The sequence below is a fragment of the Vipera berus genome (genome assembly GCF_964194415.1).
Source record: "Vipera berus genome assembly, chromosome: 1".
Lineage (NCBI taxonomy): Eukaryota > Metazoa > Chordata > Lepidosauria > Squamata > Viperidae > Vipera > Vipera berus.
The window spans coordinates 331,305,560-331,327,342 of NC_138202.1; the positions used below are offsets into that span (position 1 = coordinate 331,305,560).

The 21,783-nt window shown below is 41.2% G+C and overlaps 1 protein-coding gene across 2 annotated transcripts in view; it reads right to left on the minus strand.

Annotated features, from left to right (window-relative positions):
* Positions 1-21,783, minus strand: part of USP34 (ubiquitin specific peptidase 34) — a 158,509-nt gene that overhangs the window by 123,897 nt on the left and 12,829 nt on the right. For both annotated transcript variants that reach the window (XM_081336055.1, XM_081336054.1), the window contains exons 2-5: positions 16,002-16,089; positions 11,123-11,546; positions 3,573-3,623; positions 2,450-2,599 (exon numbers count right to left, since the gene is read on the minus strand). In XM_081336055.1, coding sequence (XP_081192181.1) covers positions 2,450-2,599; positions 3,573-3,623; positions 11,123-11,546; positions 16,002-16,089 — 713 coding nt within the window. The remainder of the gene's footprint in view (positions 1-2,449; positions 2,600-3,572; positions 3,624-11,122; positions 11,547-16,001; positions 16,090-21,783) is intronic.

Consider the following 21,783-nt stretch of genomic DNA (forward strand, 5'->3'; position numbering starts at 1 on the left):
TGTTATAAGAGCCTGGCTATTGTATTAAAATTATTTTAACTTACTTTGTGTTTGTGTTTTTAGGTTTATTATACTAATTAACAGATGGATAGCCATATAGATTCAATGAATGATTTTTTTTCATTTAGCTGCTGTCTCCAGCCTGAAAATTTACTTTGTTTTCAGAAATTATCAAGTGAATGGCTAACATTTAACATTAATATTTTAATAAATAAGGGTATCTCAGACATAAACATTGCATTGAATATATTTGGCACATATCATTTGAGAGTCTTTTGTTTGCAATAGTGGCAAGTATCTGTAGCTCGGGTGTAGGATGAGGGTGAAGGTTCGTTCTCATCACAAGCCTCTCACTGATGACTCATACCTGGCCCATCACAAGACCCTCACTTGACACACCTACACCTGAAGCCCTTATAAACAGAACATTGACATTGACATTCCCTAAACTCTGCTGAAGATGTTACCTAGCCTGGTAACGAAACTTTTGGAAACCCACAAGCTCGGATAAAGAATCTTCACCCTCAGTCTTTTGTTTGCTCAGTAATGCCGTCTCTTATCTTTTTCTGTCCTAATGACAGAACTTTTGAGAACTGATACATAGTTGAAGATGCACTCTTTTGCAAGCCACTAAAGTAATGCTGGCTCTTCAGCTTTGAAACGGAGATGAGCACCAGCCCTTAGAGTCGGAAACGACTAGCACGCATGTGCGGGGGAACCTTTACCTTTTTAAAGTAATGTGGCTCTATATAAAGGTATATAAAAAGGCACACTGAGATCAAATGCTCAGATAATAGATAAAAATGAAACAGGCTCAAACCTACTATGGATGATATATATCAGATAGTATTAAAATTTCTTCTTTAGATTCAGCACTATTATAGTATTGAGTGGAGGGAAGATTCTCAAATTAACATTTAATTTCTTTCACAGTCTTCACCAGTCTTAGAGCAGGTTTAGTTTGTTAAGAAGTGCAGGAGTGCTGGATTCAGACACTTCCAGAATGACATTTATCAGGACACGGTCTGTTAAAAACTTCCAGAATGATATTTAACAGGCCACAGTTATTCTGGAAGTTTCAGTAATCATGAAATATAAGAGACAGCATTACTGAGCAAACGAAAGACTCTCAAATGATATACACCAAATATGTTCAATGCAAATTTATTTTTGAGAGGCCCTTATTTATTAAAAAGGAAAGTTCTATCAGCCCATGCATAGGGTACTGGTCACACTGCTTTATCAACAGCACACACGAAAAGATACATTCTGCATGAAAACTGTATTTCACTAAATCTCTTCACTATGAAGACAAACTGAAAGGCAGCAATTGTTGGCAATATAGAACTCATGTAAGGCAAGAGTTAGTCAGAAGCAACCACTAACAAGGGGCGCCTACAAAGACGTGAGGGTTAAACTATTTTCCAAAGCAACAAAAGGCAAGACAAAAAAACAATGGATAGAAACTAACCAAGGAGAGAAACAACCTAGAACTAGCAAAAAATTTCCTAAGGGTGAGAGCAATCAACTAATGGAATAGGTTGCCCTCTGAAGTTGTGGATGCTCCATCACTCAAGGCTTTCAAACAGAGACTGGATAACCACTTATCTGAAATGGTATGCAGTCTCCTGCTCGAGCAGGGGATTGGACTAGAACAGGGGTTGGCAACCTCGGCTCTTTTATGACTCGTGGACTTCAACTCCCAGAATTCCTGAGCCAGCATAGCTGGCTCAGGAATTCTGGGAGTTGAAGTCCACGAGTCATAAAAGAGCCGAGGTTGCCAACCCCTGGACTAGAAGAACTCTAAAGTACTTTCCAGCTCTATTATTCTATGTTCTAAGTTCATTTGGAGTTATCTTTCTCAGCAAGTTGAGCTTGTCTGCTACTTTACTCCTCCAATTTAGCATAAACAAGAAAAAAGAGTACAAACTGTTTTTTGTTAAGTCACTGGAATAGCAATTTCTGGAAAATACATGGATTTTAAAATTTTGGTTTACTTAGAACTATAAAAAACAAGCAAACAGAAATTACAAGTTTAGCAATAATAAAGCAATATCTATCAATGTTAATTAACCAAACTGATGTTATCACTTCCACATTAGAGACAACTGTTATCTATTACCCCCTCTCTTAAATAAGATCCATCTTGACCAGAACTCAAAAATAATTTTGGAAAGTTATGGAAAATAGAACAGATCGTGCAAATTTCTGAATGTTTTTCTGCATCTACAATTTTAATAGCAAAGTTATCCCCAATTTTTAAAAGGAGCAATTTTTGTCATTTAATAATAGTATTACAATGAATTACAATATAAATAATGCAACAGATTTAAACAGAGGACATAGCTTCTAGATTTGATTCAAGTTAGTTGAAGTCAAGTCTTGGTGGAGACTTTTTTTATTCCATCTTGCATTATTAAAATTAAGAGAACTGTAGACATATACTTACATTAGAAACCACAGTGATAAATGCATGTGCTACAAGAAATGGTAATGTTTCAGGAGTTCCATATTCAAAACAGTCCTTCATGAGGGATAGGCCATTTTTTCCACAAAATAAGCAAACATAGCGAAGCAAGTGCAATGGTACTTCTACATCCTACAGAAATAAAAGCAGTTTTTTTTAAAAAATTCACATATACCTTTCTCATTCAAAATAATTATACCCCTACATGCTATTTTTGAAATCTTATCTTCATAAACCCTGAAGCAAGATTTCAGGATTTGTATAAGATCCATTTTTCCTAGGACAATTCAATGTACTGATTTTGACCTAAGTGTTAAAATTAAATCTATGTAATGCTGTGAAATACTACATATGAAACTTCTGTAGTTTCACATTTCATATCCCTCTGCATGTATTTAGCTTTATATATCAATGCTGAACTCTTTGAAGTTCCTGAAGAAGTTGAGCATACCCCTTTTATGTAATTTTTAAAATTCGTCTTTGAAGATTGGGCCCTTCAACTCTATATAACATAGAACTTTGCATATTAAGCTGAACATAATTGTGATATAGTCACAATTATTCAGTCTATACACAATAAAAGAGTGAAGCTATACTTGTTTATTCATCCGGCAGTCAAAACATAGCATAAGAGTATAAGTTCTTTTAAATTGGTTCTGTATAGTTTTTATATTGTTTTTAACCTATTTTTATTGGATTGTTTTTAATCTGTTATGAGCCTGCCAGAATAGCTTATGTAGCCATATAGTGGTGCAAGATGCTAACAATCCAACAGATATCATGCAGATTGAAACCCAAAATGTAAGGCAGTATACAGATTTATATAGCACTCATTAAGATATTCTGTTAAAGTACAAAATATGATTTAGACCACAATAAGTGAGTTCATGTATTATCAAAACTACATTCTGGCTTTTACAATACATAAACCCAATCTATATTGGGTATGCTAATTTTAATCATCTATAAAGGATTATAGCTCAGTGACAACATGAGCTTTTATCTGAACTGAATTCAGGATAATACATAAACCACTAGAATGATTTCATGAACAAAAGTATAATTTTTGAAGCTGTGCATTTTTAAATTGAAATTGAAAACTTACATTCATGTCACAGAATGCCCCTAATATATTGCTTTCTTGTGCTGAAATATCCTGTTTAAAAAAGCATAAATTATTTAATTATGAATATATCAAATAGATAAAAATTTAAGGCACATATGAAGAAAATAATTATCAAGAAATAAAATCCAAAATACAATTATTCCTTTACTCTGTTCTCTCTTTATCTCTCATCTAGGATCAGCAAAAATATAGCATTTCAAGTTGTATATATTGTCCAAACTAGTAAGTTATTCAGCTTACTAGTTACCCACATAAGGAAACAAATTCCACTGAAACTAGGATTTAAACCTATTTCAGGGATAGTATAACAATGTCTTCAAGGGCAACTGTAAAAAAAAGTCACATTATTTCACAGCACTGGTTATCTTGCACTAAATGTTGAAGTCCAGTTCTACTGATGGAAAAGAAGACATACTCATTGCTTTAAAAATATAAATTACTGTAAAGGTAAAGGTTCCCCCGCACATACGTGCTAGTCGTTTCCAACTCTAGGGGCCGGTGCTCATCTCCGTTTCAAAGCCGAAGAGCCAGCACTTGTCCGAGGACGCCTCCGTGGTCATGTGGCCGGCAGGAGCACGGAACGCTGTTACCTTCCCACCGTAGTGGTCCCTATTTTTATACTTGCATTTTTACGTGCTTTCGAACTGCTAGGTTGGCAGAAGCTGGGACGAGTAACAGGCGCTCACTCTGTTACGCGGCACTTGGGATTCGACCCGCCAAACTGCCGACCTTCTGATCGACAAGCTCAGTGTCCTAACCCACTGAGCCACCGCGACCCTTTATAAATTACTGTACTTGAATGTTAATCAAAACTGACATAACAATTATATTTACAACTGTCTTAAAAGTAATGTATCATTTGTAAAGCCATGAGTCAATATTAGTCACTCTCAAGTTCATCACTGTTTTCTCTTTTTTAATGTTAATAGTGGTTAGGATCAAAAAGCCAAATCAAAGCTATGGTTTGATGTTGGTCTATTTCTACAGATCATAGTTGGCATAAATCCAGAACTGTTCCTGTCACGCTGCTATCTGTGATTAACAAAGGTTTCAGACATATATTAAGTTAGCCTTGGTGGAGCAGTGGGCTAATGCCTCCTTAAGTAACACCAGCTGCCTGCAATTAGTGCAGGTTCGCATCCCAACAGGCTCAAGGTTGACTCAGCCTTCCATCCTTCCAAGGTAGGTAAAATGAGGACCCAGATTGTTGGGGGCAATAAGCTGACTTTGTAATAATGCCGCTTGGGGGGGGAGGGGGGCGAAAACCCTAATAAGCAGGCATATACATAGAATGAAGGCTATTGCTAAGCACATTGGTTTGTGCTTAAATTGTAAGCCGCCCTGAGTCTTCGGAGAAGGGCGGGATATAAATGGGATTAAATAAAAAATAAATAAATATACGTATAATTCAAGAATATATACCAGTATCCCTTGACTTACAATAGTTCATTTAGTGATCATTCAAAGTTACAATGGCACTGAAAAAAGTAACTTATGACCATTTTTCACACTTACAATCATTGTGGCATCCCCATGGTCATATGATCAAAATTCAGACACTTGGCAACCGACTCATATTTATGACAGTTGCAGTGCCCCGGGATCATGTAATCACCTTTTGTGACCTTCTGACAAGCAAAGTCAATGGGGAAGTCAGATTCACTTAACTATGCTACTATCTTAAGAAATGTTTTACTTAGCAACAGAAATTTTGGTCTCAGTTGTGGTTGTAAGTCAAGGACCACCTGTACTCTGAAAAATTTAGCTTTTGTTGCAGACACATTTATATGGTCCACTACTTTCTCCCCAAGCTTAGGTATAGGACATGGTAAGAATATACTCCATGTTTTAAATGGACACATTTTAAATGTTTCCTTATGGCATCTCCAACAAAATGTTCTAGAATTACATTATCTTGTACATTAAATTTGTCAACTGGACAACATAAACATAAAAGGATTGTCTGTGATCTTAAAGCTTAGACTGACATTGCCACACTAGAAAGATAAATGTATGACTCCATTTACTCAAAAACCTGATTGCACTATTAGCAGACTGCCTATAAACATAGGCATTATATGGTTAAATATAAGAAAATACAGGACTCGTTTATACACAGTACAGTAGGTAAAAAAGCATGATAATCATATATATACATAATGTGTATGTATGTATATATGTATATACAGTGCTTTTTTTGTAAAAGAAAAAGGTGCCGGAACTCACACGTCATACAACCCGCCTTGCCTACCCTACAAGGTTCCATCCAAAAGATGCCGGAACTCCGTTCTGAGCGTTCTATGAGAAAAAAAGCCCTGTGTATATATATATGTATGTGTGTATATGTATATATATACAAATACATATATATACACATGTGTATGTGTGTGTATGAATAATATGTTGTTGTTGAATTGCTAACTTGTGTTCGACTCTTCACAATCCCATGGCCCAAAGCATGCCAGGTGCCTCTTTCCTCCAGAATTTGCCCAAATTCATATTATCTAACCATCTTATCTCTGCTGTTTCCTTATCCTTGTGCCTTCAATCCTTCCCAACATCAGGGTCTTCTCCAATGAATCCTCTTATCTTATCATCTTGTCTGTCTGTCTGTCTGTCTGTCTATCTGTCTATCTATCTATCTATCTATCTATCTATCTATCTATCTATCTATCTATCCACATATTTGAATGTGATGGAGTTAGCAACTAGGGCTCCCAATTATGCTGAGGGGTCAAAGCACCATGCAGTCTCACCACTAACCCAGGGAGCCAATAGGTTGGAGTTGGAATGAAAACTCTGGGAAGCTTGAAGCAGGTCTAATTATTCAGACGATGATAGGCATGGACTTTTTGATGGAGACAGAGGATGTCCTGGTGAAGACATTCGTGGTTGTTGGTGATGGTGCCCTATTTTCTCTTCTGTATTCATGCCCAGGTCTTAATCAGCAGACCAAGGCTTTCAGCTATTGCTTAATACCAGGTTGGTTAATAACAAAGCTTAGCTTATTTGCAATCTCATCAGTGAGAAGCAAGTCAACCTGCCATATATTATTGAGACCTGGCTAGACCCAGGTTGAGTCCCCTTTCTAAAACGTGTCTGGATGGCTTTAGGGTATGATACCAGCCGGGACCTCAAAGCAAGGGGGGAGGGGCTAGCAATTGTTATCTGAAGATTTCAGGGGCACTGCTACACGAGTTGCCAGTTATGAAATCCTGTTTCTGAAGACAGGGACATGGATCAATTGAAATTACTATTACTGCTGTGCAGAACCTCTCTGCCTCAGCTGCTGCAGGTCATCATGGAGTTGGCTATGGCCTTGGGGGGGTGGCTTAATTTGCTATCCCTAGCGCTGGCTCAGAAGCAACCCAGAAGCTCATGGTCACTGACAATCATGGGCTTAAATCTAGGTTACTCACGGCCCACTGAAAAGTAATCACACATCTGTTTTGTTCTTAGAGCAGTGGCAATGTGATCTGAATGTCGGGGTCAAATCATGCTGATGACTTTTATGCTACTCCATTCTGCAGGAATAAGACTTATTCAATAAGTCTGTCCCAATGGACTCACTGGAATTCCAAAAGGAACTGAGGGCTTTACCTGAAACTCTGCTGCATGGTCCTGATGAGACTTTGGCCACTACCTGGAACAGGATAATGCCCATGCCACCTCTCTTGGCCCATCGCTCCCAGCACTCCAGTTTATTTACAGAGGAATTGAAGGAGCTTAAAAGGGTCAAGAGAGCACCAGTGGAGAAAGACAAGGGATGAATCCAATTAATCATGAAGGCTTCTATTAAGGCCAACTCATGGTGGTAACAGTGGCAAAACATCAATATTTCTCCACTCTTATTTTATCCACAGAGAATTGCCTGGTGGCCCCCGTTCAGTTCACTTAACAGGTAAAATTGCTCAGATTCATTCTCAGTTGGAGGTCAATGGGGGTGCAGGTCTTTTGGAGACAGTTATCTGGAAACAGTTTGTTCCTGTTGGACCCAAGGAAGTAGAGAGTTCTTGGGACTGTAAGCATGGCCACAATGAATCAGATCCATGCCCCTCCTGGTTAGTCAAGATGACATGTGAATGGGTTCAAACAATGATTAATTTATGATTGGCAGATGTGGTGCTTTTGGCACTATTTAAAGTGCTAGCATGCCCAATTCTCAAGAAGCTATTGCTGGACCACAACCTACTACTTGATAAGATAGAAAAATATGAGTTAGACACCATCCGCACTAGATGGATTGGTAGCTGGCTGACCAACTTCACTCAACGTGTAGTCTTCAATGGAACTACATCTACATGGAGGGAAGTATGCAGTGAGTACTCCAAGGCTCTGTCTTAGGCCCAGTACTCTTCAATACCTTCATCAATGATTTAGATGAGGGGATAGATGGGGAACTCATCAAATTTGCAGACGATACCAAGCTGGCAGGAATAGCCAATACTCCATAAGATAGGCTTAAGATACAGGAGGATCTTGACAGACTTGAATATTGGGTGCTATCTAACAAAATGAAATTCAATGGTGAAAAAAGTAAGCTTCTACGTTTAGGCAAGAAAAACCAAATGCACAGGTATAGTATAGGTGGTATCTGGTTCAATAGTAGTAACAGTAAGAGGGATCTTGGAGTCCTAGTGAACAATCATTTAATATGAGCCAGCAGTGTCCTGCAGCTACCAAAAAAAGCCAACAGAGTTCTAGGCTACATTAACACAGGGATAGAATCGAGATCATGTGAAGTGTTAATACGTCTTTATAATCCCCTGGTAAGGCCACACTTGGAATACTGCATCCAGTTTTGGTCACCACGATGTAAAAAAGATGTCGACATTCTAGAAAGAGTGCAGAGAAGAGCAACAAAGATGATTAGGGGACTGGAGGCTAAAACATATAAAGAACAGTTGCTGGAATTGGGTATGTGTAGTTTAATGAAGAGAAGGGTGAGGGGTGACATGATAGCAGTGTTCCAATATCTCAGGGATTGCCACAAAAAAGAGGGAGTCAAGATATTCTCCAAAGGGCCTGAAGGCAGAACAAGAAGTGGTGGATGGAAATTAATCAAGGAGAAGCAACTAAGGAGAAATTTCCTGACTGTTAGAACAATTATCCAGTGGAACAACTTGCCTCCAGAAGTTGTGAATGCTTCAACATTGGAAGTTTTTAAGAAGACACTGGACATTTGTCTGAAATGGTATAGGGTGTTTCCTGTCTGAGCAGGGGGTTGGACTAGAAGACCTCCAAGGTCCCTTCCAACTCTGTTATTCAGTTATTCTGACCCCACTGTTCTGGATAATTTTTGTCCAGTCTCCCACCCCTCCTTTCTATGGGAAGTAGATGAGAAGGTGGTTGTGCTACAGCTTCAGTGGGTTCTGGATGAGATAGATTATCTGGATCCCTTCCAGTTAAGTTTCAGATTGAATATGGGACAGAAATGTTATTGGTCACACTTCTGGATAAACTCTGGCAGGAGCAGGATATAAAGTACATCCATCCTGGCTCTTCTTGACCTCTCAATGACCTTTGATACCATCAAATCTGGTATCCTTTTGAGTTGGCTTTGAGACCTGGGGATGGGGGCAAAGTTTTGTGCTGGTTCACCTTCTTCCTCTACATTAATAGGGAGCAAGAGGTCCCTACAATGATAGTGAGCAAGAGGTCCAGACCACGGCCACTTCTTGGTGGGGGGCAGTAGGCCTCAGTGCTCTCTCCACTTCTTTCTAATGAAGCCACTGAGTTGCTATGGAATAAGATATAAGTATGCATATGATACTTAGTTGTACATTTTGACTAAGTGATGCTGTGGATGCTCTTTTGTGGTGGCTGGAGGCTGTGGGGCTTGGGCAGAGAATAGCAAGCTTCAGTTGAACCTCATTAAGACAGAGTAATTGTAGGTAGGGACCTCTTCTTTATCTGAAGGTTTGTCATCTTTGGGTTTGAATAGGGTTACACTGCCACAGACAGCTCTGGTGTGTAATCTGGGGGTCCTTCTGGACTATGACCCTTATTCCTGCCTTTGTTCAACTTCGTGTTGTGTGCCAAATGCACCTTGTCCTAGATCAAAAGGTTCTTTTTTCCATCATACATGACTTGGTCATCTCCCATATGGACTACTGCAACATGGTCCACATGGGGCTACCATTGAAGAATATCCAGAAGCTACAGTTGGTGCAGAATGTGGCAGTATGAGTTGTTTGGGGTGCTCCCACAGGGCATATGTAACATTTCTGTTACACAAGCTGCCCTGGGTGACAATCTACTTCTGGGTTCAATTCAAAGTTTAATTATCACCTTTAAAGCCTTTCATGGCATGGTCACCAGGCCATCTGAGAATTGCTTTGTCTGCGTTTCATCAACCTGTTCCACTTGATCAAGCAGAGGGAATATATTGCAGACCCAGTCGGCTAAAGAATTATGACTGGTAGAATCTAAGAAGAGAGCATTCTTTGCTGTTGCCCCTGCCTTATGGAATATCTTGTTCCCAGAGGCAAGGTAGGCCCCCGTCATTCAACTTTCCAGAAAAGTGTCAAGACCTGACTCTTTGTCAACTGGCATGCAATCCTGGGGGCAGTTGGTGGCTGGAGGGCACTTTGTCTGCTTTTTACAACTTTTTTAACCTCTGCAACTCATAACTTTTTTAACTCTGGTTTTAATACTTTTTAATTTTGTCACTTTTCATGGTTTTTATTTGTAAATCACCCAGTCACTTAAGTGACAATGGTGATGTAGAAGTTTGATGAATAAAAATAAGCATTATGTGTACCATCCCTTTAAGTAGTTGAAACACGGGGATTTTCTTCAATACCCCAAAGAATCAGAATTGTGCAATTACTTATTACTGAAAAAATGACCTATCTCTGTTTCCAAGTGTTCAAATATCTGTCTCCACTATTTATTTGAATCCCAAGCTGTGCAAGCCTAGATCTGATCTTCTGATAGAACTGAAAGTAGGGACAAGAATTATTGCCAAACAGTAACACTTTATATTAGTAAAGCTGTCCAGAGTTGCTGGAAATTAGGCAGCATATAAATTTAAGAAATTATTATTACTGATACTATAATTAAAAATGTGGTAGAATGACTAAAGCATGTATATTTTAAGGGTTCCTTATGAATCACTGATCTGTTGTATCATTTGACCCAAATGAATGGTGTGTGTCTGTGTTCGTGCGTGCATGTGTATACACCCCACCAATATGTAGATTTTGGTACAACTTTAGGCATTAAAAAAATTATCAGAGCAAAGTGCAGCTAATTTTACTACTTGATATATTATAGTAAAAATGTAATTATGACTTCAAACATAATTTGTTCCATTTAAACTACCTATTTTCATTTCTCCTGCTATATATATATTTCCTATTAAAATGCTACTTGTATCTAAGAACAGCTGCAGAAAATTTTCAGATGCTGAATATACTCCAAAGAATAGGATACTTAATATTATTGTCAGATTTTATAACACTCAAGAATTAAAGCTAACTTTTAGTTCATTTTCACAAAAAACTCTCAGTCTGGATAACATGTACCTCTATTGTGGGATGTGTATTATGCTTGTAGGCAGTATACAGAGGAAACTGGATCTGAAAGATTTTTGCAACACAAAGCAAGAGTTTTTCCTTCTCCTCAGTGCTCCATATACTAAAGGCATCAGAACTTTCTGCAGATTCTTCTTCTGTCAGGATACAAGTTCTCCCAGAATCTATTTTTTCTTCTGTAGTTTTGTGTCTATCTTCGTCCTCTTCTTCTCCACGAGTTGCTCTTTCTACATTCAGTGGCTCATCAGAGGCATTATTTTCGTCTTGCCATGTTGAACCTAAGTTAATAGTGCAATGTTTACACAGCTGGTCCCGAAGAGCCTGTACTTGAGCAATCACTAGATTTATAAGTGCACACACAACTTGATTGAAAATCTCCAAATGCTTATATTCCTTGAAACAGCATAGACATTGCCTGTTTAAAGAAAGGTAAATAAAAATTAAAATTCAGAATTCTCAAATAACTGTGCTAACTACATTAGATTATAGATGAATAACATGGGGTTCTTCTGATTTTGCTGAACTACATTTTCCTGCATCCCTCACTACTGAGTGAGGGGAGTTGTGAGTTCAGCAGTTTCTATAGGGCTACATGTTACTGAACTACATACTCATAAAATCTGGCATTACAAATTTATATCTCTTAATTTAAGGATTCTTAATTTTTGTATTTATGATTTTAAATAAGGCAGATATACAAACAGAATTCAAATCCTTGGTATTTCAAAAACTATTAACATTAAACTGTGTATCTTTAAATAATATGGATTATGTCCAGTACCACACAGGTAGACCTATATTAGCAATAGCAGTTAAGACATATATACTGCTTCACAGTGCTTTACAGCCTTCTAAGTGGTTTACAGGACCAGCTTTTGCCCCCAACAATGTGGTCCTCATTTCTACCAGCCTCGAAAGGATGACTCCTGGCAGTGAATAAAGTCAGGCTGCAATACTGCATTCTAACCACTATGTCATCATGGCTGAAATTCTTTTCAATCTTTCCCATTCATTTGCACCTTTCTTCATAGGGCCCACTAAACCAGGGCTTTTCAACCTTTTCACCCATTGTACCACTTTTAGGATAAGGCAATGTCTGAGTACTACCAGTCACCCGGCAAGGTGTCAAAAACTTGACCCCCGCTCCCAAAAAGGAAAAAAATGATAAAGTACAGGTAGTCCTCGACTTACAACAATTCGCTTAGTGACTGTTCAAAGTTACGACAGCACTGAAAAAAGTGACTTATGACCATATTTCACACCTATGACCATTGCAGCATCCCCAGGGTCATGTGATTTACATTCAGATGCTTGGCAACTGATTCATATTTATGACGGTCACATTGTTCCAGGGTCATGTGATTGCCTTTTATAACCTTCTGACAAGCAAAGTTAATGGGGAAACCAGATTCACTTAACAACCATGTTACTAATTTAATTTCTCTCTCTCCCTCTCTTTCTCTCTCTCTCCCTCCATCTTTCTCTCTCCTTCTCTCTCTCTCCCTCTCTATTTCTCTTTCCCTCTATTTCTCTATTTCTCCCTCTCTCTCCCTCTATTTCCCTCCCTCTTTCTCCTTCTCTCTCCCTCTCTTTCTCTCTCCCTGTATTTCTCTCTCCCATTTTTCTCCCTCTCTCTCTCTCCCTCCCTCCCTCTCATTGTCCCTTCCTTCTTTCCTTCCTTCCCTCCCTTTGTCCTTTCCTCCTTCCCATTGTCATTTCCTTCCTTCCTTCCAAATCCATTTTTACCAAGAAACCTGATGCCCACTTAACTCTTTATGAAGCACCAGAGGAAAGTTGGGCAAGATCTATCAACATTTAATAAGCTTTATTCCAGCAACAGAAACACCTCACATTTGCTCAGAGTTGATCCACGCGCGCCAACAATGCTGCTGTGGACCGCGGGGCAGGAAGGCGCCCTTCACACGGGCACCCTTCGCCCCGCTCGCATTCTGCAGACGCAGCCGGAGTCCCGGGTAGGGGGAGATCCGAGGCTGAGGCACACTCGGGAAAGCACACGGCAGCAACTCACAACCATTTGCTCTTGGGGGATGGAGGCACAAAGCCGGCTAGACAGGGCTCAGAGCGGTTGACCATCCCAGATCACAGCTGCGCTTCCACCTTTCCTAGGGCAGCCCCCACAGACGGAGCACAGCACAGGGCACCAGCATGCCCCACTGCCACAGAAGCAGCCCATCGGAGCAGCTCCGACTCCTTCCCCCAGACAAGGAATGCTCTTTTGGCCCCAGATTTGGGCAAGTCAATGTCACTCCCAAGGCAACAAGGCACATGCGCCTCGAGGTCTAACAATTTAAAAGGTGGTAGAACACGAGCCGGTTTGCAATTGTGTCCACACGTAATTCACCACTCATGGAGCAGAAGCGGAGATACAGCTTCTCTGAGAAGGTAAATGAGGTGCTGCGTCTCTTTACCAGGAACTACAGCAACACATGTGCTAGTGTTTCCGAGCCCCACCCCTTTCCGGAGACAAAAGCCTAAGATTTTCCAAAAGAGCCGAGATTACAACGATCAAGCAAAATAACTTTATGGTAGTGCGCTTGCGGTATCTCAAATGGAGCGAGCGCTGCTAACAATGTCCCATTCTAAAATACTGAGCCGGCTCTTCCCGCTTGTCCCCGACACAACCACCCACGCTCCTCCACAGCAGCCACTGAAGGAGGAGGAGAGAGAAGGTACTGGGGACGCTGGCCTCCCCAGATCCTCCATGCAGACCTGCCTGAGCTGAGAGGAGGGACCGGCCTCTCAGGGAAAGCCGTTAGAGCGCTGGGATTCTTTAACGATTCACGTTCCCAGTCGCGAACTGACTGCAAAGCCGGATGGAGCTGAAGGAGGAGAGGCTCTTTCCAGTAAGGGAAAGCAGTCCTGACTCTCCAGGAGATGCCCAGGTTTCTGCTTCTTGGTTTTTGCTTGCTTACCACCTCTTTCAAAGGCCTCTTGCTCACTCCCTCATTTACTGCCCCGTCTCTTCAAAACGCTCCAAACACCACTTGCTCGCGAGCAAGAGGAGACTAGCCCCAGAGATAGGGGGAAAAATGCAGGCGGAGGCGCTAAACTGGGCAAAAGCAGAGCAGGTGGGAGGAAAGTTCACCCTATCTTGCTCGGGACAAGAGTGGGGGAAGGAACTGGCTGCAACACCCACCCACCCCAAAACAGCCACGATCCTCCCCCAGGTGCGGCAGGGGCAGTGGGAAATCGCAGAGCCCAGATTGCACATGCACGTGGCAAACACACACACACACACACACACACACACACACCCGCTGCCTCCTTTGTGTTCTGTTTTTGACCCTTTTGGGTGGGGGTTGAGGGAGCCCGCTCTGGCACACTGCCCCACGGTAGGATTGGCGGCTGCAAGGCATCAGCCACACAGCTGGTGGCAGTCGTCCTTGGAACCGCAGGGGGGGAAGCGCGCTGGCTCGGTCAGAAGCCTCCATCCGGCCAGGCCTTCTAGTAGCAGGCAGCGCCAGAAGTCAATCCGGTTACTGCACAATGACTCCCTGGGGAGGGCAGGGCCTCGCTCTGCACCTGCGCTCTTCGTGTGGCCTCGGTAGGGTTCCTGCAGGCTGCCACCAAGCAGCATGTTTTCTGCAAGCAAGCTGGGAAGGAGTGAGGTGGGGGGGAGGCGGGGGGGAGGAAGGCGACGCCGCGTACCACCAGGCATGTGCTCGCGTACCACCAGTGGTACGCGTACCACCGGTTGAAAAGCCCTGCACTAAACTACCAGAGCAGATTTTAGAAGTATCTATTCCTTTGACAGTTGTTTTTCTAGCAGACAACATTGGATGTAAGTGATACTTCATTTTTAAAAAGTGAGTCTTAACAATTTTATCAAATATGCTAAACAAGAGTCACTTCACATATGGTGCCATGCAGGGCCACCCAAGAAGGACAGGTCATAGCAGAGAGTTCTGACAAAACGTGATCAACTGGAGGAGTAATAACTCCCTAAAAAACCTTGGTCCAGCTGACCCGGCTGGTAGCACCTTGTAAGGGCCCCTCTCCAGGGTTACAGGAGAAGACAATCAGTGGTTTTTGAAGGCGGAAGAGGGCTCTATGCCCCAACGGCAGATAAAATGGCAGAACCATCTTCTAGGAGAAGGGAAATTCTGATTTCAAACCTCCACTGCCTTGTGGCTATATCTACTACTGGAAAAGGCTTCAGGAGTCAACCTCGAGTGATCACATAACACACTGACAAATGTCCTCCTCTCAGCTTCAATACATGATATCAATAACTGAATCCTACTGTGATCTGATTGGCTCATCTTGTCAAAACAAGATGACATCTGATTGGCTCTCTAAACACCCATGCTCACTTGCTACAATCAGATGAAGGAAAGCTACCTGATACCAACCTAAGCAAGTTGTGCTTCCTTTTTCTGGTTATTTGGCTATAATTTTTCATAGAGTACAGATAATTGAACAAACCTTGTATTACATTCTTGATTAAATTATCTTTCCATTTATATATAATTTTATGGTACTACTCCAAAAAAGTGGTGTTATTAGCAATCAAACCTCAAATGTACTTTTCCCAAAAGGTTTCTACAATTTTGGCCACTACTGTAAGCAGTTAAAAAAGTGTAGTGTCCTACACACTGAAAAACTGATGCAACAGTCTCCCCCCCCCCCAAAAAAAATCTATTGTACTTCTATCAAAATTCAAGCAAAAGTTACCATGTAAACCAAAATGATTTATCTGTTTAATACAGAATTAAATAACAAACAAAATGTATTGTTTTTATATCAACTTCTCCATATTTACTACTTTTACTATTCAGATTGCCTGTATACAAACACATATCCACGCAAATGCATCATCACTAAGGGGTACTTAAAAAAACAGACTTACCTTTGCGTCCAAGAATTGATATAAGCAAAAATCTTGAGTGCATGCTCCTTTCTGAGTTGCAAGCCATCACCACCATCAGTATCTGATACTAAAGGAAAAATAATGGTACTATTAGTGTCATGAAATGTCATCTTTAAAATTTCTTATATACTCTTTATGTCTATGGAGATTCTCAGTCATCCAGGTCCTGGTTGTTCCAAAGGTGCTTTTTCAGGAGGCAACTGGACTTTGTTTTTCCTTTGAAGATGTTTTGCTTCTCATCCAAGAAGTTTCTTCAGCTCTGACTGGATGGTGGAGAATAGAAGGATTTATATTCCTTGCAGGCAGCTGGTCATTTGTATTTGCACTTCAGTTGAAATGCAGACAACACAGACTCATCCCCAACATCCTGCATGTGTCTTCAACAGTGAAGGGACACAGGGTAGAAAACATCCTTCAGCCAAGAAGGTTCCACACACATTTGCACTACTCAGGTGACCCTGAAGACACAGGTGAACCTCCAAATGGCCTCAACGACTCTCTAAAAGAATACATATGTCCAGCTGTCTGCAAGGAATATAAATCCTTCCATTCCCCATCATCCAGTCAGAGCTGAAGAAGCTTCTTGGATGAGAAGCAAAATGTCTTCAAAGAAAAAGAAAGTCCAGTTGCCTCTTGAGAAATATATACTCTTTACTAAAAATAAATGGATAAATAATGACAATTTAAAAATTTCAGAAACATTAAAAATGTTGTTCCCATATTTTAAAGTTTTTCAATGTATTAACATTTAAACTAACTGCAGAAAAGTTGTGTCAAACAAATGAGGCCACTAATATACTTGCAGGTCACATATAATTTAGATAGCCACACATTTATAGATTTATTTATATGAATACATTAACACATTAAAATCAGATAGAAACAAGATACAACTAATATATATTAAAAGTCAGGTTTTAAAGGTTAAAAAAAATAGGACCAAGATAAATCACTACAGAATTTTTTCCACCTTTAATACAGGTAGTCCTCGAGTTACGAGTATAATGAAGCCTGCCCATTCCACTCAAGTCGAAAAATCGTAGAATAAATCTCGTACCTCTAATGAGATCACTCCCTTGTTCGTTAAGACGCACATGGCTCGTTAAGTGCACATGAGGTATCTCAGGTTGGGGAAGGCTATTGGGGGGGGCTAGTGATGGAATAGGCTCCCAAGGCCTCCCCGACCCACTAAGATACTTTATGCTTCCCTTTCCCTTCCTGCTGAGCCAGACTCACTTACCTTGAAAAGATCTGTCTCCTCTTTGCCATGGTTTCTGCCTTTGAGGGAGAGGAGAGTCGATGGAAACTCCTGGGTGCCCATAGTATCGCGCAAGTTCAGACACCAATCCTCTTTTGCAGAGAATGGGAGACTGAACTCTCGTGGTGTTTGCTCCCGCCCCCAATTCCTTTTCGCCAGTGCCGGAACAATTTTCACCAGGATAGAGACCTTGGGGAAACTGGAAGCTCCATCTGCATGTAAATGCACGCTTTGGGGAAGTGAGCTGACTTCGGAGGCTTGTTTTCGCCGGAAAAAGCCATTTCTCAACCCCCTTCCTGACAAAAACAAGACTCAGGAGCGAGCACGCCTTGCTCTTATTGAGAGCAATCCTGCGAAAACAAGCCTTTGGAGAGAGCCGGCCTTATTGAAAGCAATCCTGCTCTGCGCCTGTTTCCTTTCACTCAGACGGAACAGACAAACTCAACCCTGCCGCTCAAACATCTTTTATCCGAATGGAGACCTGAGTCACACGGAGTTTTAAGCAGTCACACGGCACATTACTTTTTGTTCCTAAAGTGCCCCACTGCAGGCACCACAGACCTTCCAATCTCTCTCAGGTCTACGTTTGAATAAAAAAGTGTTTGAGCAGCAGCAGCTTGAGTTTCTCCGCTCCGTCCCAAAGGAAGAAACCAGAGGCGCAGACCAGGATTGCTCTCAAGAAGACGCAGATGAGCTGCGTATGCCAGGCTTATTGAGAGCCTCCGTTTCCTTTCACTCAGAGTAGAGAAACTCAACTCACTGCCACTCAATGAGTAAGGAGGAGGAGGAGGAGAGTTGTGAGGATTTGTGCCAGCCGGCCAGGAGAGGACTAGGTCAGGCGGGGTTGGCTGGCTGGCTAGGCTGGCTGGCTAGCCACTCAGGTGGTTGCCGCTGCTGCCAGCTTGGATGCCGGTACAAGGCACCTGTTCCCGCTATGCCTCCCCACTCAGTTGAAGGCTTGTTCCTGCCCTCAAACTAAGGCTGGCAGATGTGAACAAGCAGTGCACCCAGGCTATGGACGGCATTGGTTCCTGTGCGTCTGGCCGACTCCAATTCCACGCTTTGCACCATAGGCATGTAAACGAAGCAAACACTTCTCCCCCCCCCCCCGAGAATGGAAGCTTCCTGGGGCCATGATATCTTTTGCAGAGAATTTGTGTTTCAACTTGCGCGATATTATGGCACCCAGGAGCTTCCATTGTCGGTGTGAAAAGCATTTCCAAGCCGACTCCTCTCCCTCAAAGAGAAAGAAACCGAGGCAGAGAGGAGAGAGATTTTGCAAGGTAAGTGAGTCCAGCGCGGCAGGAAGGGAGGGGGAAGCAGTTGTGGGGAGCGGGGAGAGGAATAGGGTGAAGATTGCAGAGCCCCTGCAGTCATTCATAAGGGCAAACAACTGCTGTGGTGCTGCAAGTCGTAATTTTGGGATTTGCTCATAAACAATAGGGCGCTGATCACGTAACTTCAACAAGCGTTAAGTGAATGCTCATAACTCGGAGATTACCTATATAACATATAAGAAATTGAAAAACAAATTGAAATCTTTTAGGAGTAAAAATAATAATAAAAAACTAGAATAATATGGCCGCCATAGGTAATTTGCTTAACTACAACTAGGATTTGCATCATAAGACAATGTGCTCATGTGATCATAAGACAGTGTGCTCATGTCAGTCCCAATTTGGGTTGTTAAGCAAGCACTACTTGTACTTATATCATCACAACCATTTAACCATAGGAAAAGCTAAAGTGAAGTAATGTAAAAAAATGCAGATTCCAGAATTGAAAAAAATATTCCAGTTCTGAGGATTTACTTATAGGATTACCTGTACAATATACTGTGATATGACCACAAAAAAAAGATACAGCTAGTCCTCAAGTTAGGACTGTAATGGAGCCTGTCCATTAAGGTTGTAAGTTTTGATGGCCATAAAGGAGATCAGTCACATGACCAATCCAATTTTATGACTTTTTGTGGTGATTATTAAGCAAGTCATTAAGCAAATCATGGTACACTATGGGTCAATTTTGTAAACAAACAAAAATGAAACACAACCAGATGCAAATGCTGGTTTTCCACAAAACTGTCATAGAATGAGGTCATGTGATTGTGGGACACAGCAAATGATTCTAAATCCAGGTCAAGTGACAAGCATATTAAGTGCGGTCACATGATCAGGGGGGGCTGACTGTCTGAACTTTGAATCCAGGTCACAAGTACCTTCCAAGTAGGTCCATCGTAACTTTAAATGGTCACTAAGTGATCAGTCAAGTTGAGGACTATTTGTACTGAGTTGGTGAAACTGAAACATAGAATAGATATCTATCACACTAACAAAAGATCCATGAAATACTGAAGGGTGAGTCTATTCAGAAGTACTTGACTTTCAACCATATACTGGCTTTTGATGTAATTATTAAGAACAAATAATCATACAGAATTATGCTGAAAGTTACACATAGACTGCATAAACAGAAAGGAATCCTGGAAGTTTTCTCTTTTTTTAAAAACAATTACCATTTATCTTAAAACATTAAAGGAACAAAATATATAACTACATAGAAGGAAAAGAAAATGGACATAGATGGAAAATAAAATATCCCTAGACAAAAAAAATATAACTATCATGAAATTTAAAATTTATTGCTTATTTATTTATTGCTGTCGGTCTCATACATTTGTGAAGGATATCAAGGCTGGGGTCAATCTAGGAGAGGGAATGATGTTCCTTCCATAGAGCAGGTGCCATGGCAGAAAGAACCTGCCTCCTGGGTCCCCCCAGATATAACTCTTTAGTGAGTTTATTTCTGCTGGACCTGATGGGACCAGCAGATTGGATGGAGGCGATCCCTCAAATAACCATACCATGAAGGGCTTTAAAGGTCAAAATCAAAACTTTGAATTGCACATGGAAGCAAATTGTCACTTATGGAACTGAGGTGTCACCTGTGCTGCTCTAGTGGTATGCATAACTGCCTGCACTACCGCATTTTTTAGCAACTGAAGTTCTGAATACTCTTCAAGGGCAATACCATGTAATAAAAGCTCAATCATCTAAAAGTACAACTTCAAAGTCCAGAGCTCTTTGAAGCTTATGTGCAATCACCTTCTCAATCACATCCTCCCCAAGTTGCCTAGTATGGTAGGATCCAGCTATGGTTTTCTAATGAGGGGGTGAACCAACTCCTCCTTAAGAAGAACAAACTCCTCACTCAAGAGAAATTCACCACTACTAGAACCTATCCATATGACACTACTCAACTTTAACTAGCCAGGAGGAGCATGGTTCTACAGAGAGGTGACCAAGCTCGCAGTCCAATGGGCCCTGTTCATTTTCCCAGGCCCAATAGGTTCAAATTGATCCAAGCTAGAAGGGCAAGAATCTGCCCCAGGAACCTCTTCAAGAACTCCAACAAGCCTGACATACAACTGAGAATTTGGGCAAGTTTGACTGACAGAGGTTAAGCAAATTTGTCCATACACTCCTGTAGGAGGATCTTCAAGTCCTCTCTACCCAAGAAGGCTGCTGAAACAAGGCTGTAGGGCAGCTATCTGCAGACACAATAAAGACAAAGAAATATTTCTTCTTCACTATCCTTATCTCCACAATGTAAGCCTTAACAGCAGCTCTAGCCCATGTTTGGTTGTGTTTGTCCCTTCTTGAGTGCCAACAACACTCTAGATGTCTCTTCTCCCATTTCATATCCCCCAAATTTTTCCATGAACCTTAGAGAATGAGACAATCAATAAGGGGCAAGGTTACATGATCTGATCCAAGATCTTGGCCTACAACCTGTTATTTAACGAGAAAAGTTACGAAAGCTTGGAAGTGGTACTTCATGATCCATAAAGTACATCCAACTCTGATAAGAGCTCCCTGGCCCCCCATGGCCATGTGGTCATGATTAGGGTGCTTGACAACCTTTCACACTTAACACTGGTTGCCAAGTGCCCTTTAATAATGCAATTGCCATTTGAAATTTTCTGTGTTAGCTTCCCCAGAAAGTCAGTTGGAAAGCTAGCAGAGGAGGTTACAAGCCACTACCATCTGCCAAAGGATTTCCCTTCCCTTCCATGCATTGGGGGAGGGGAACAGAAATACTTTGTTAGGCTGCAGAAATAAGCTCAGATCTTCAGAATTTCTCATGCATTCCTTTCTGTGTATAGAGGGGAGCTGCCCGCCTCCTGTGGCAGTAGCTGTTTTTCTCTGCTTAACCACGACTGAAAAAAGCCATCACTGCAGTTATTCAGCAAAGCAATCATGTGGGCATCTCACTTAATGACCGCTTTTCTCAACTGAGATTCCAGTCCCAATTATGATCACAGGTTGAGGAGTACTGTATTGTAAGATCACAATAATGGATTTTATATCTCTGAAACTACTTCTCTCCCCCTCCCCTTTACAATCCAAAAACTAAGGTGGGTATTTTCTCAACTTGTTGCCCTGCCTGTATTCCTGCTAGAGCAGGGGTGTCAAGACACATCATCCGGAAGCCACGCCCATC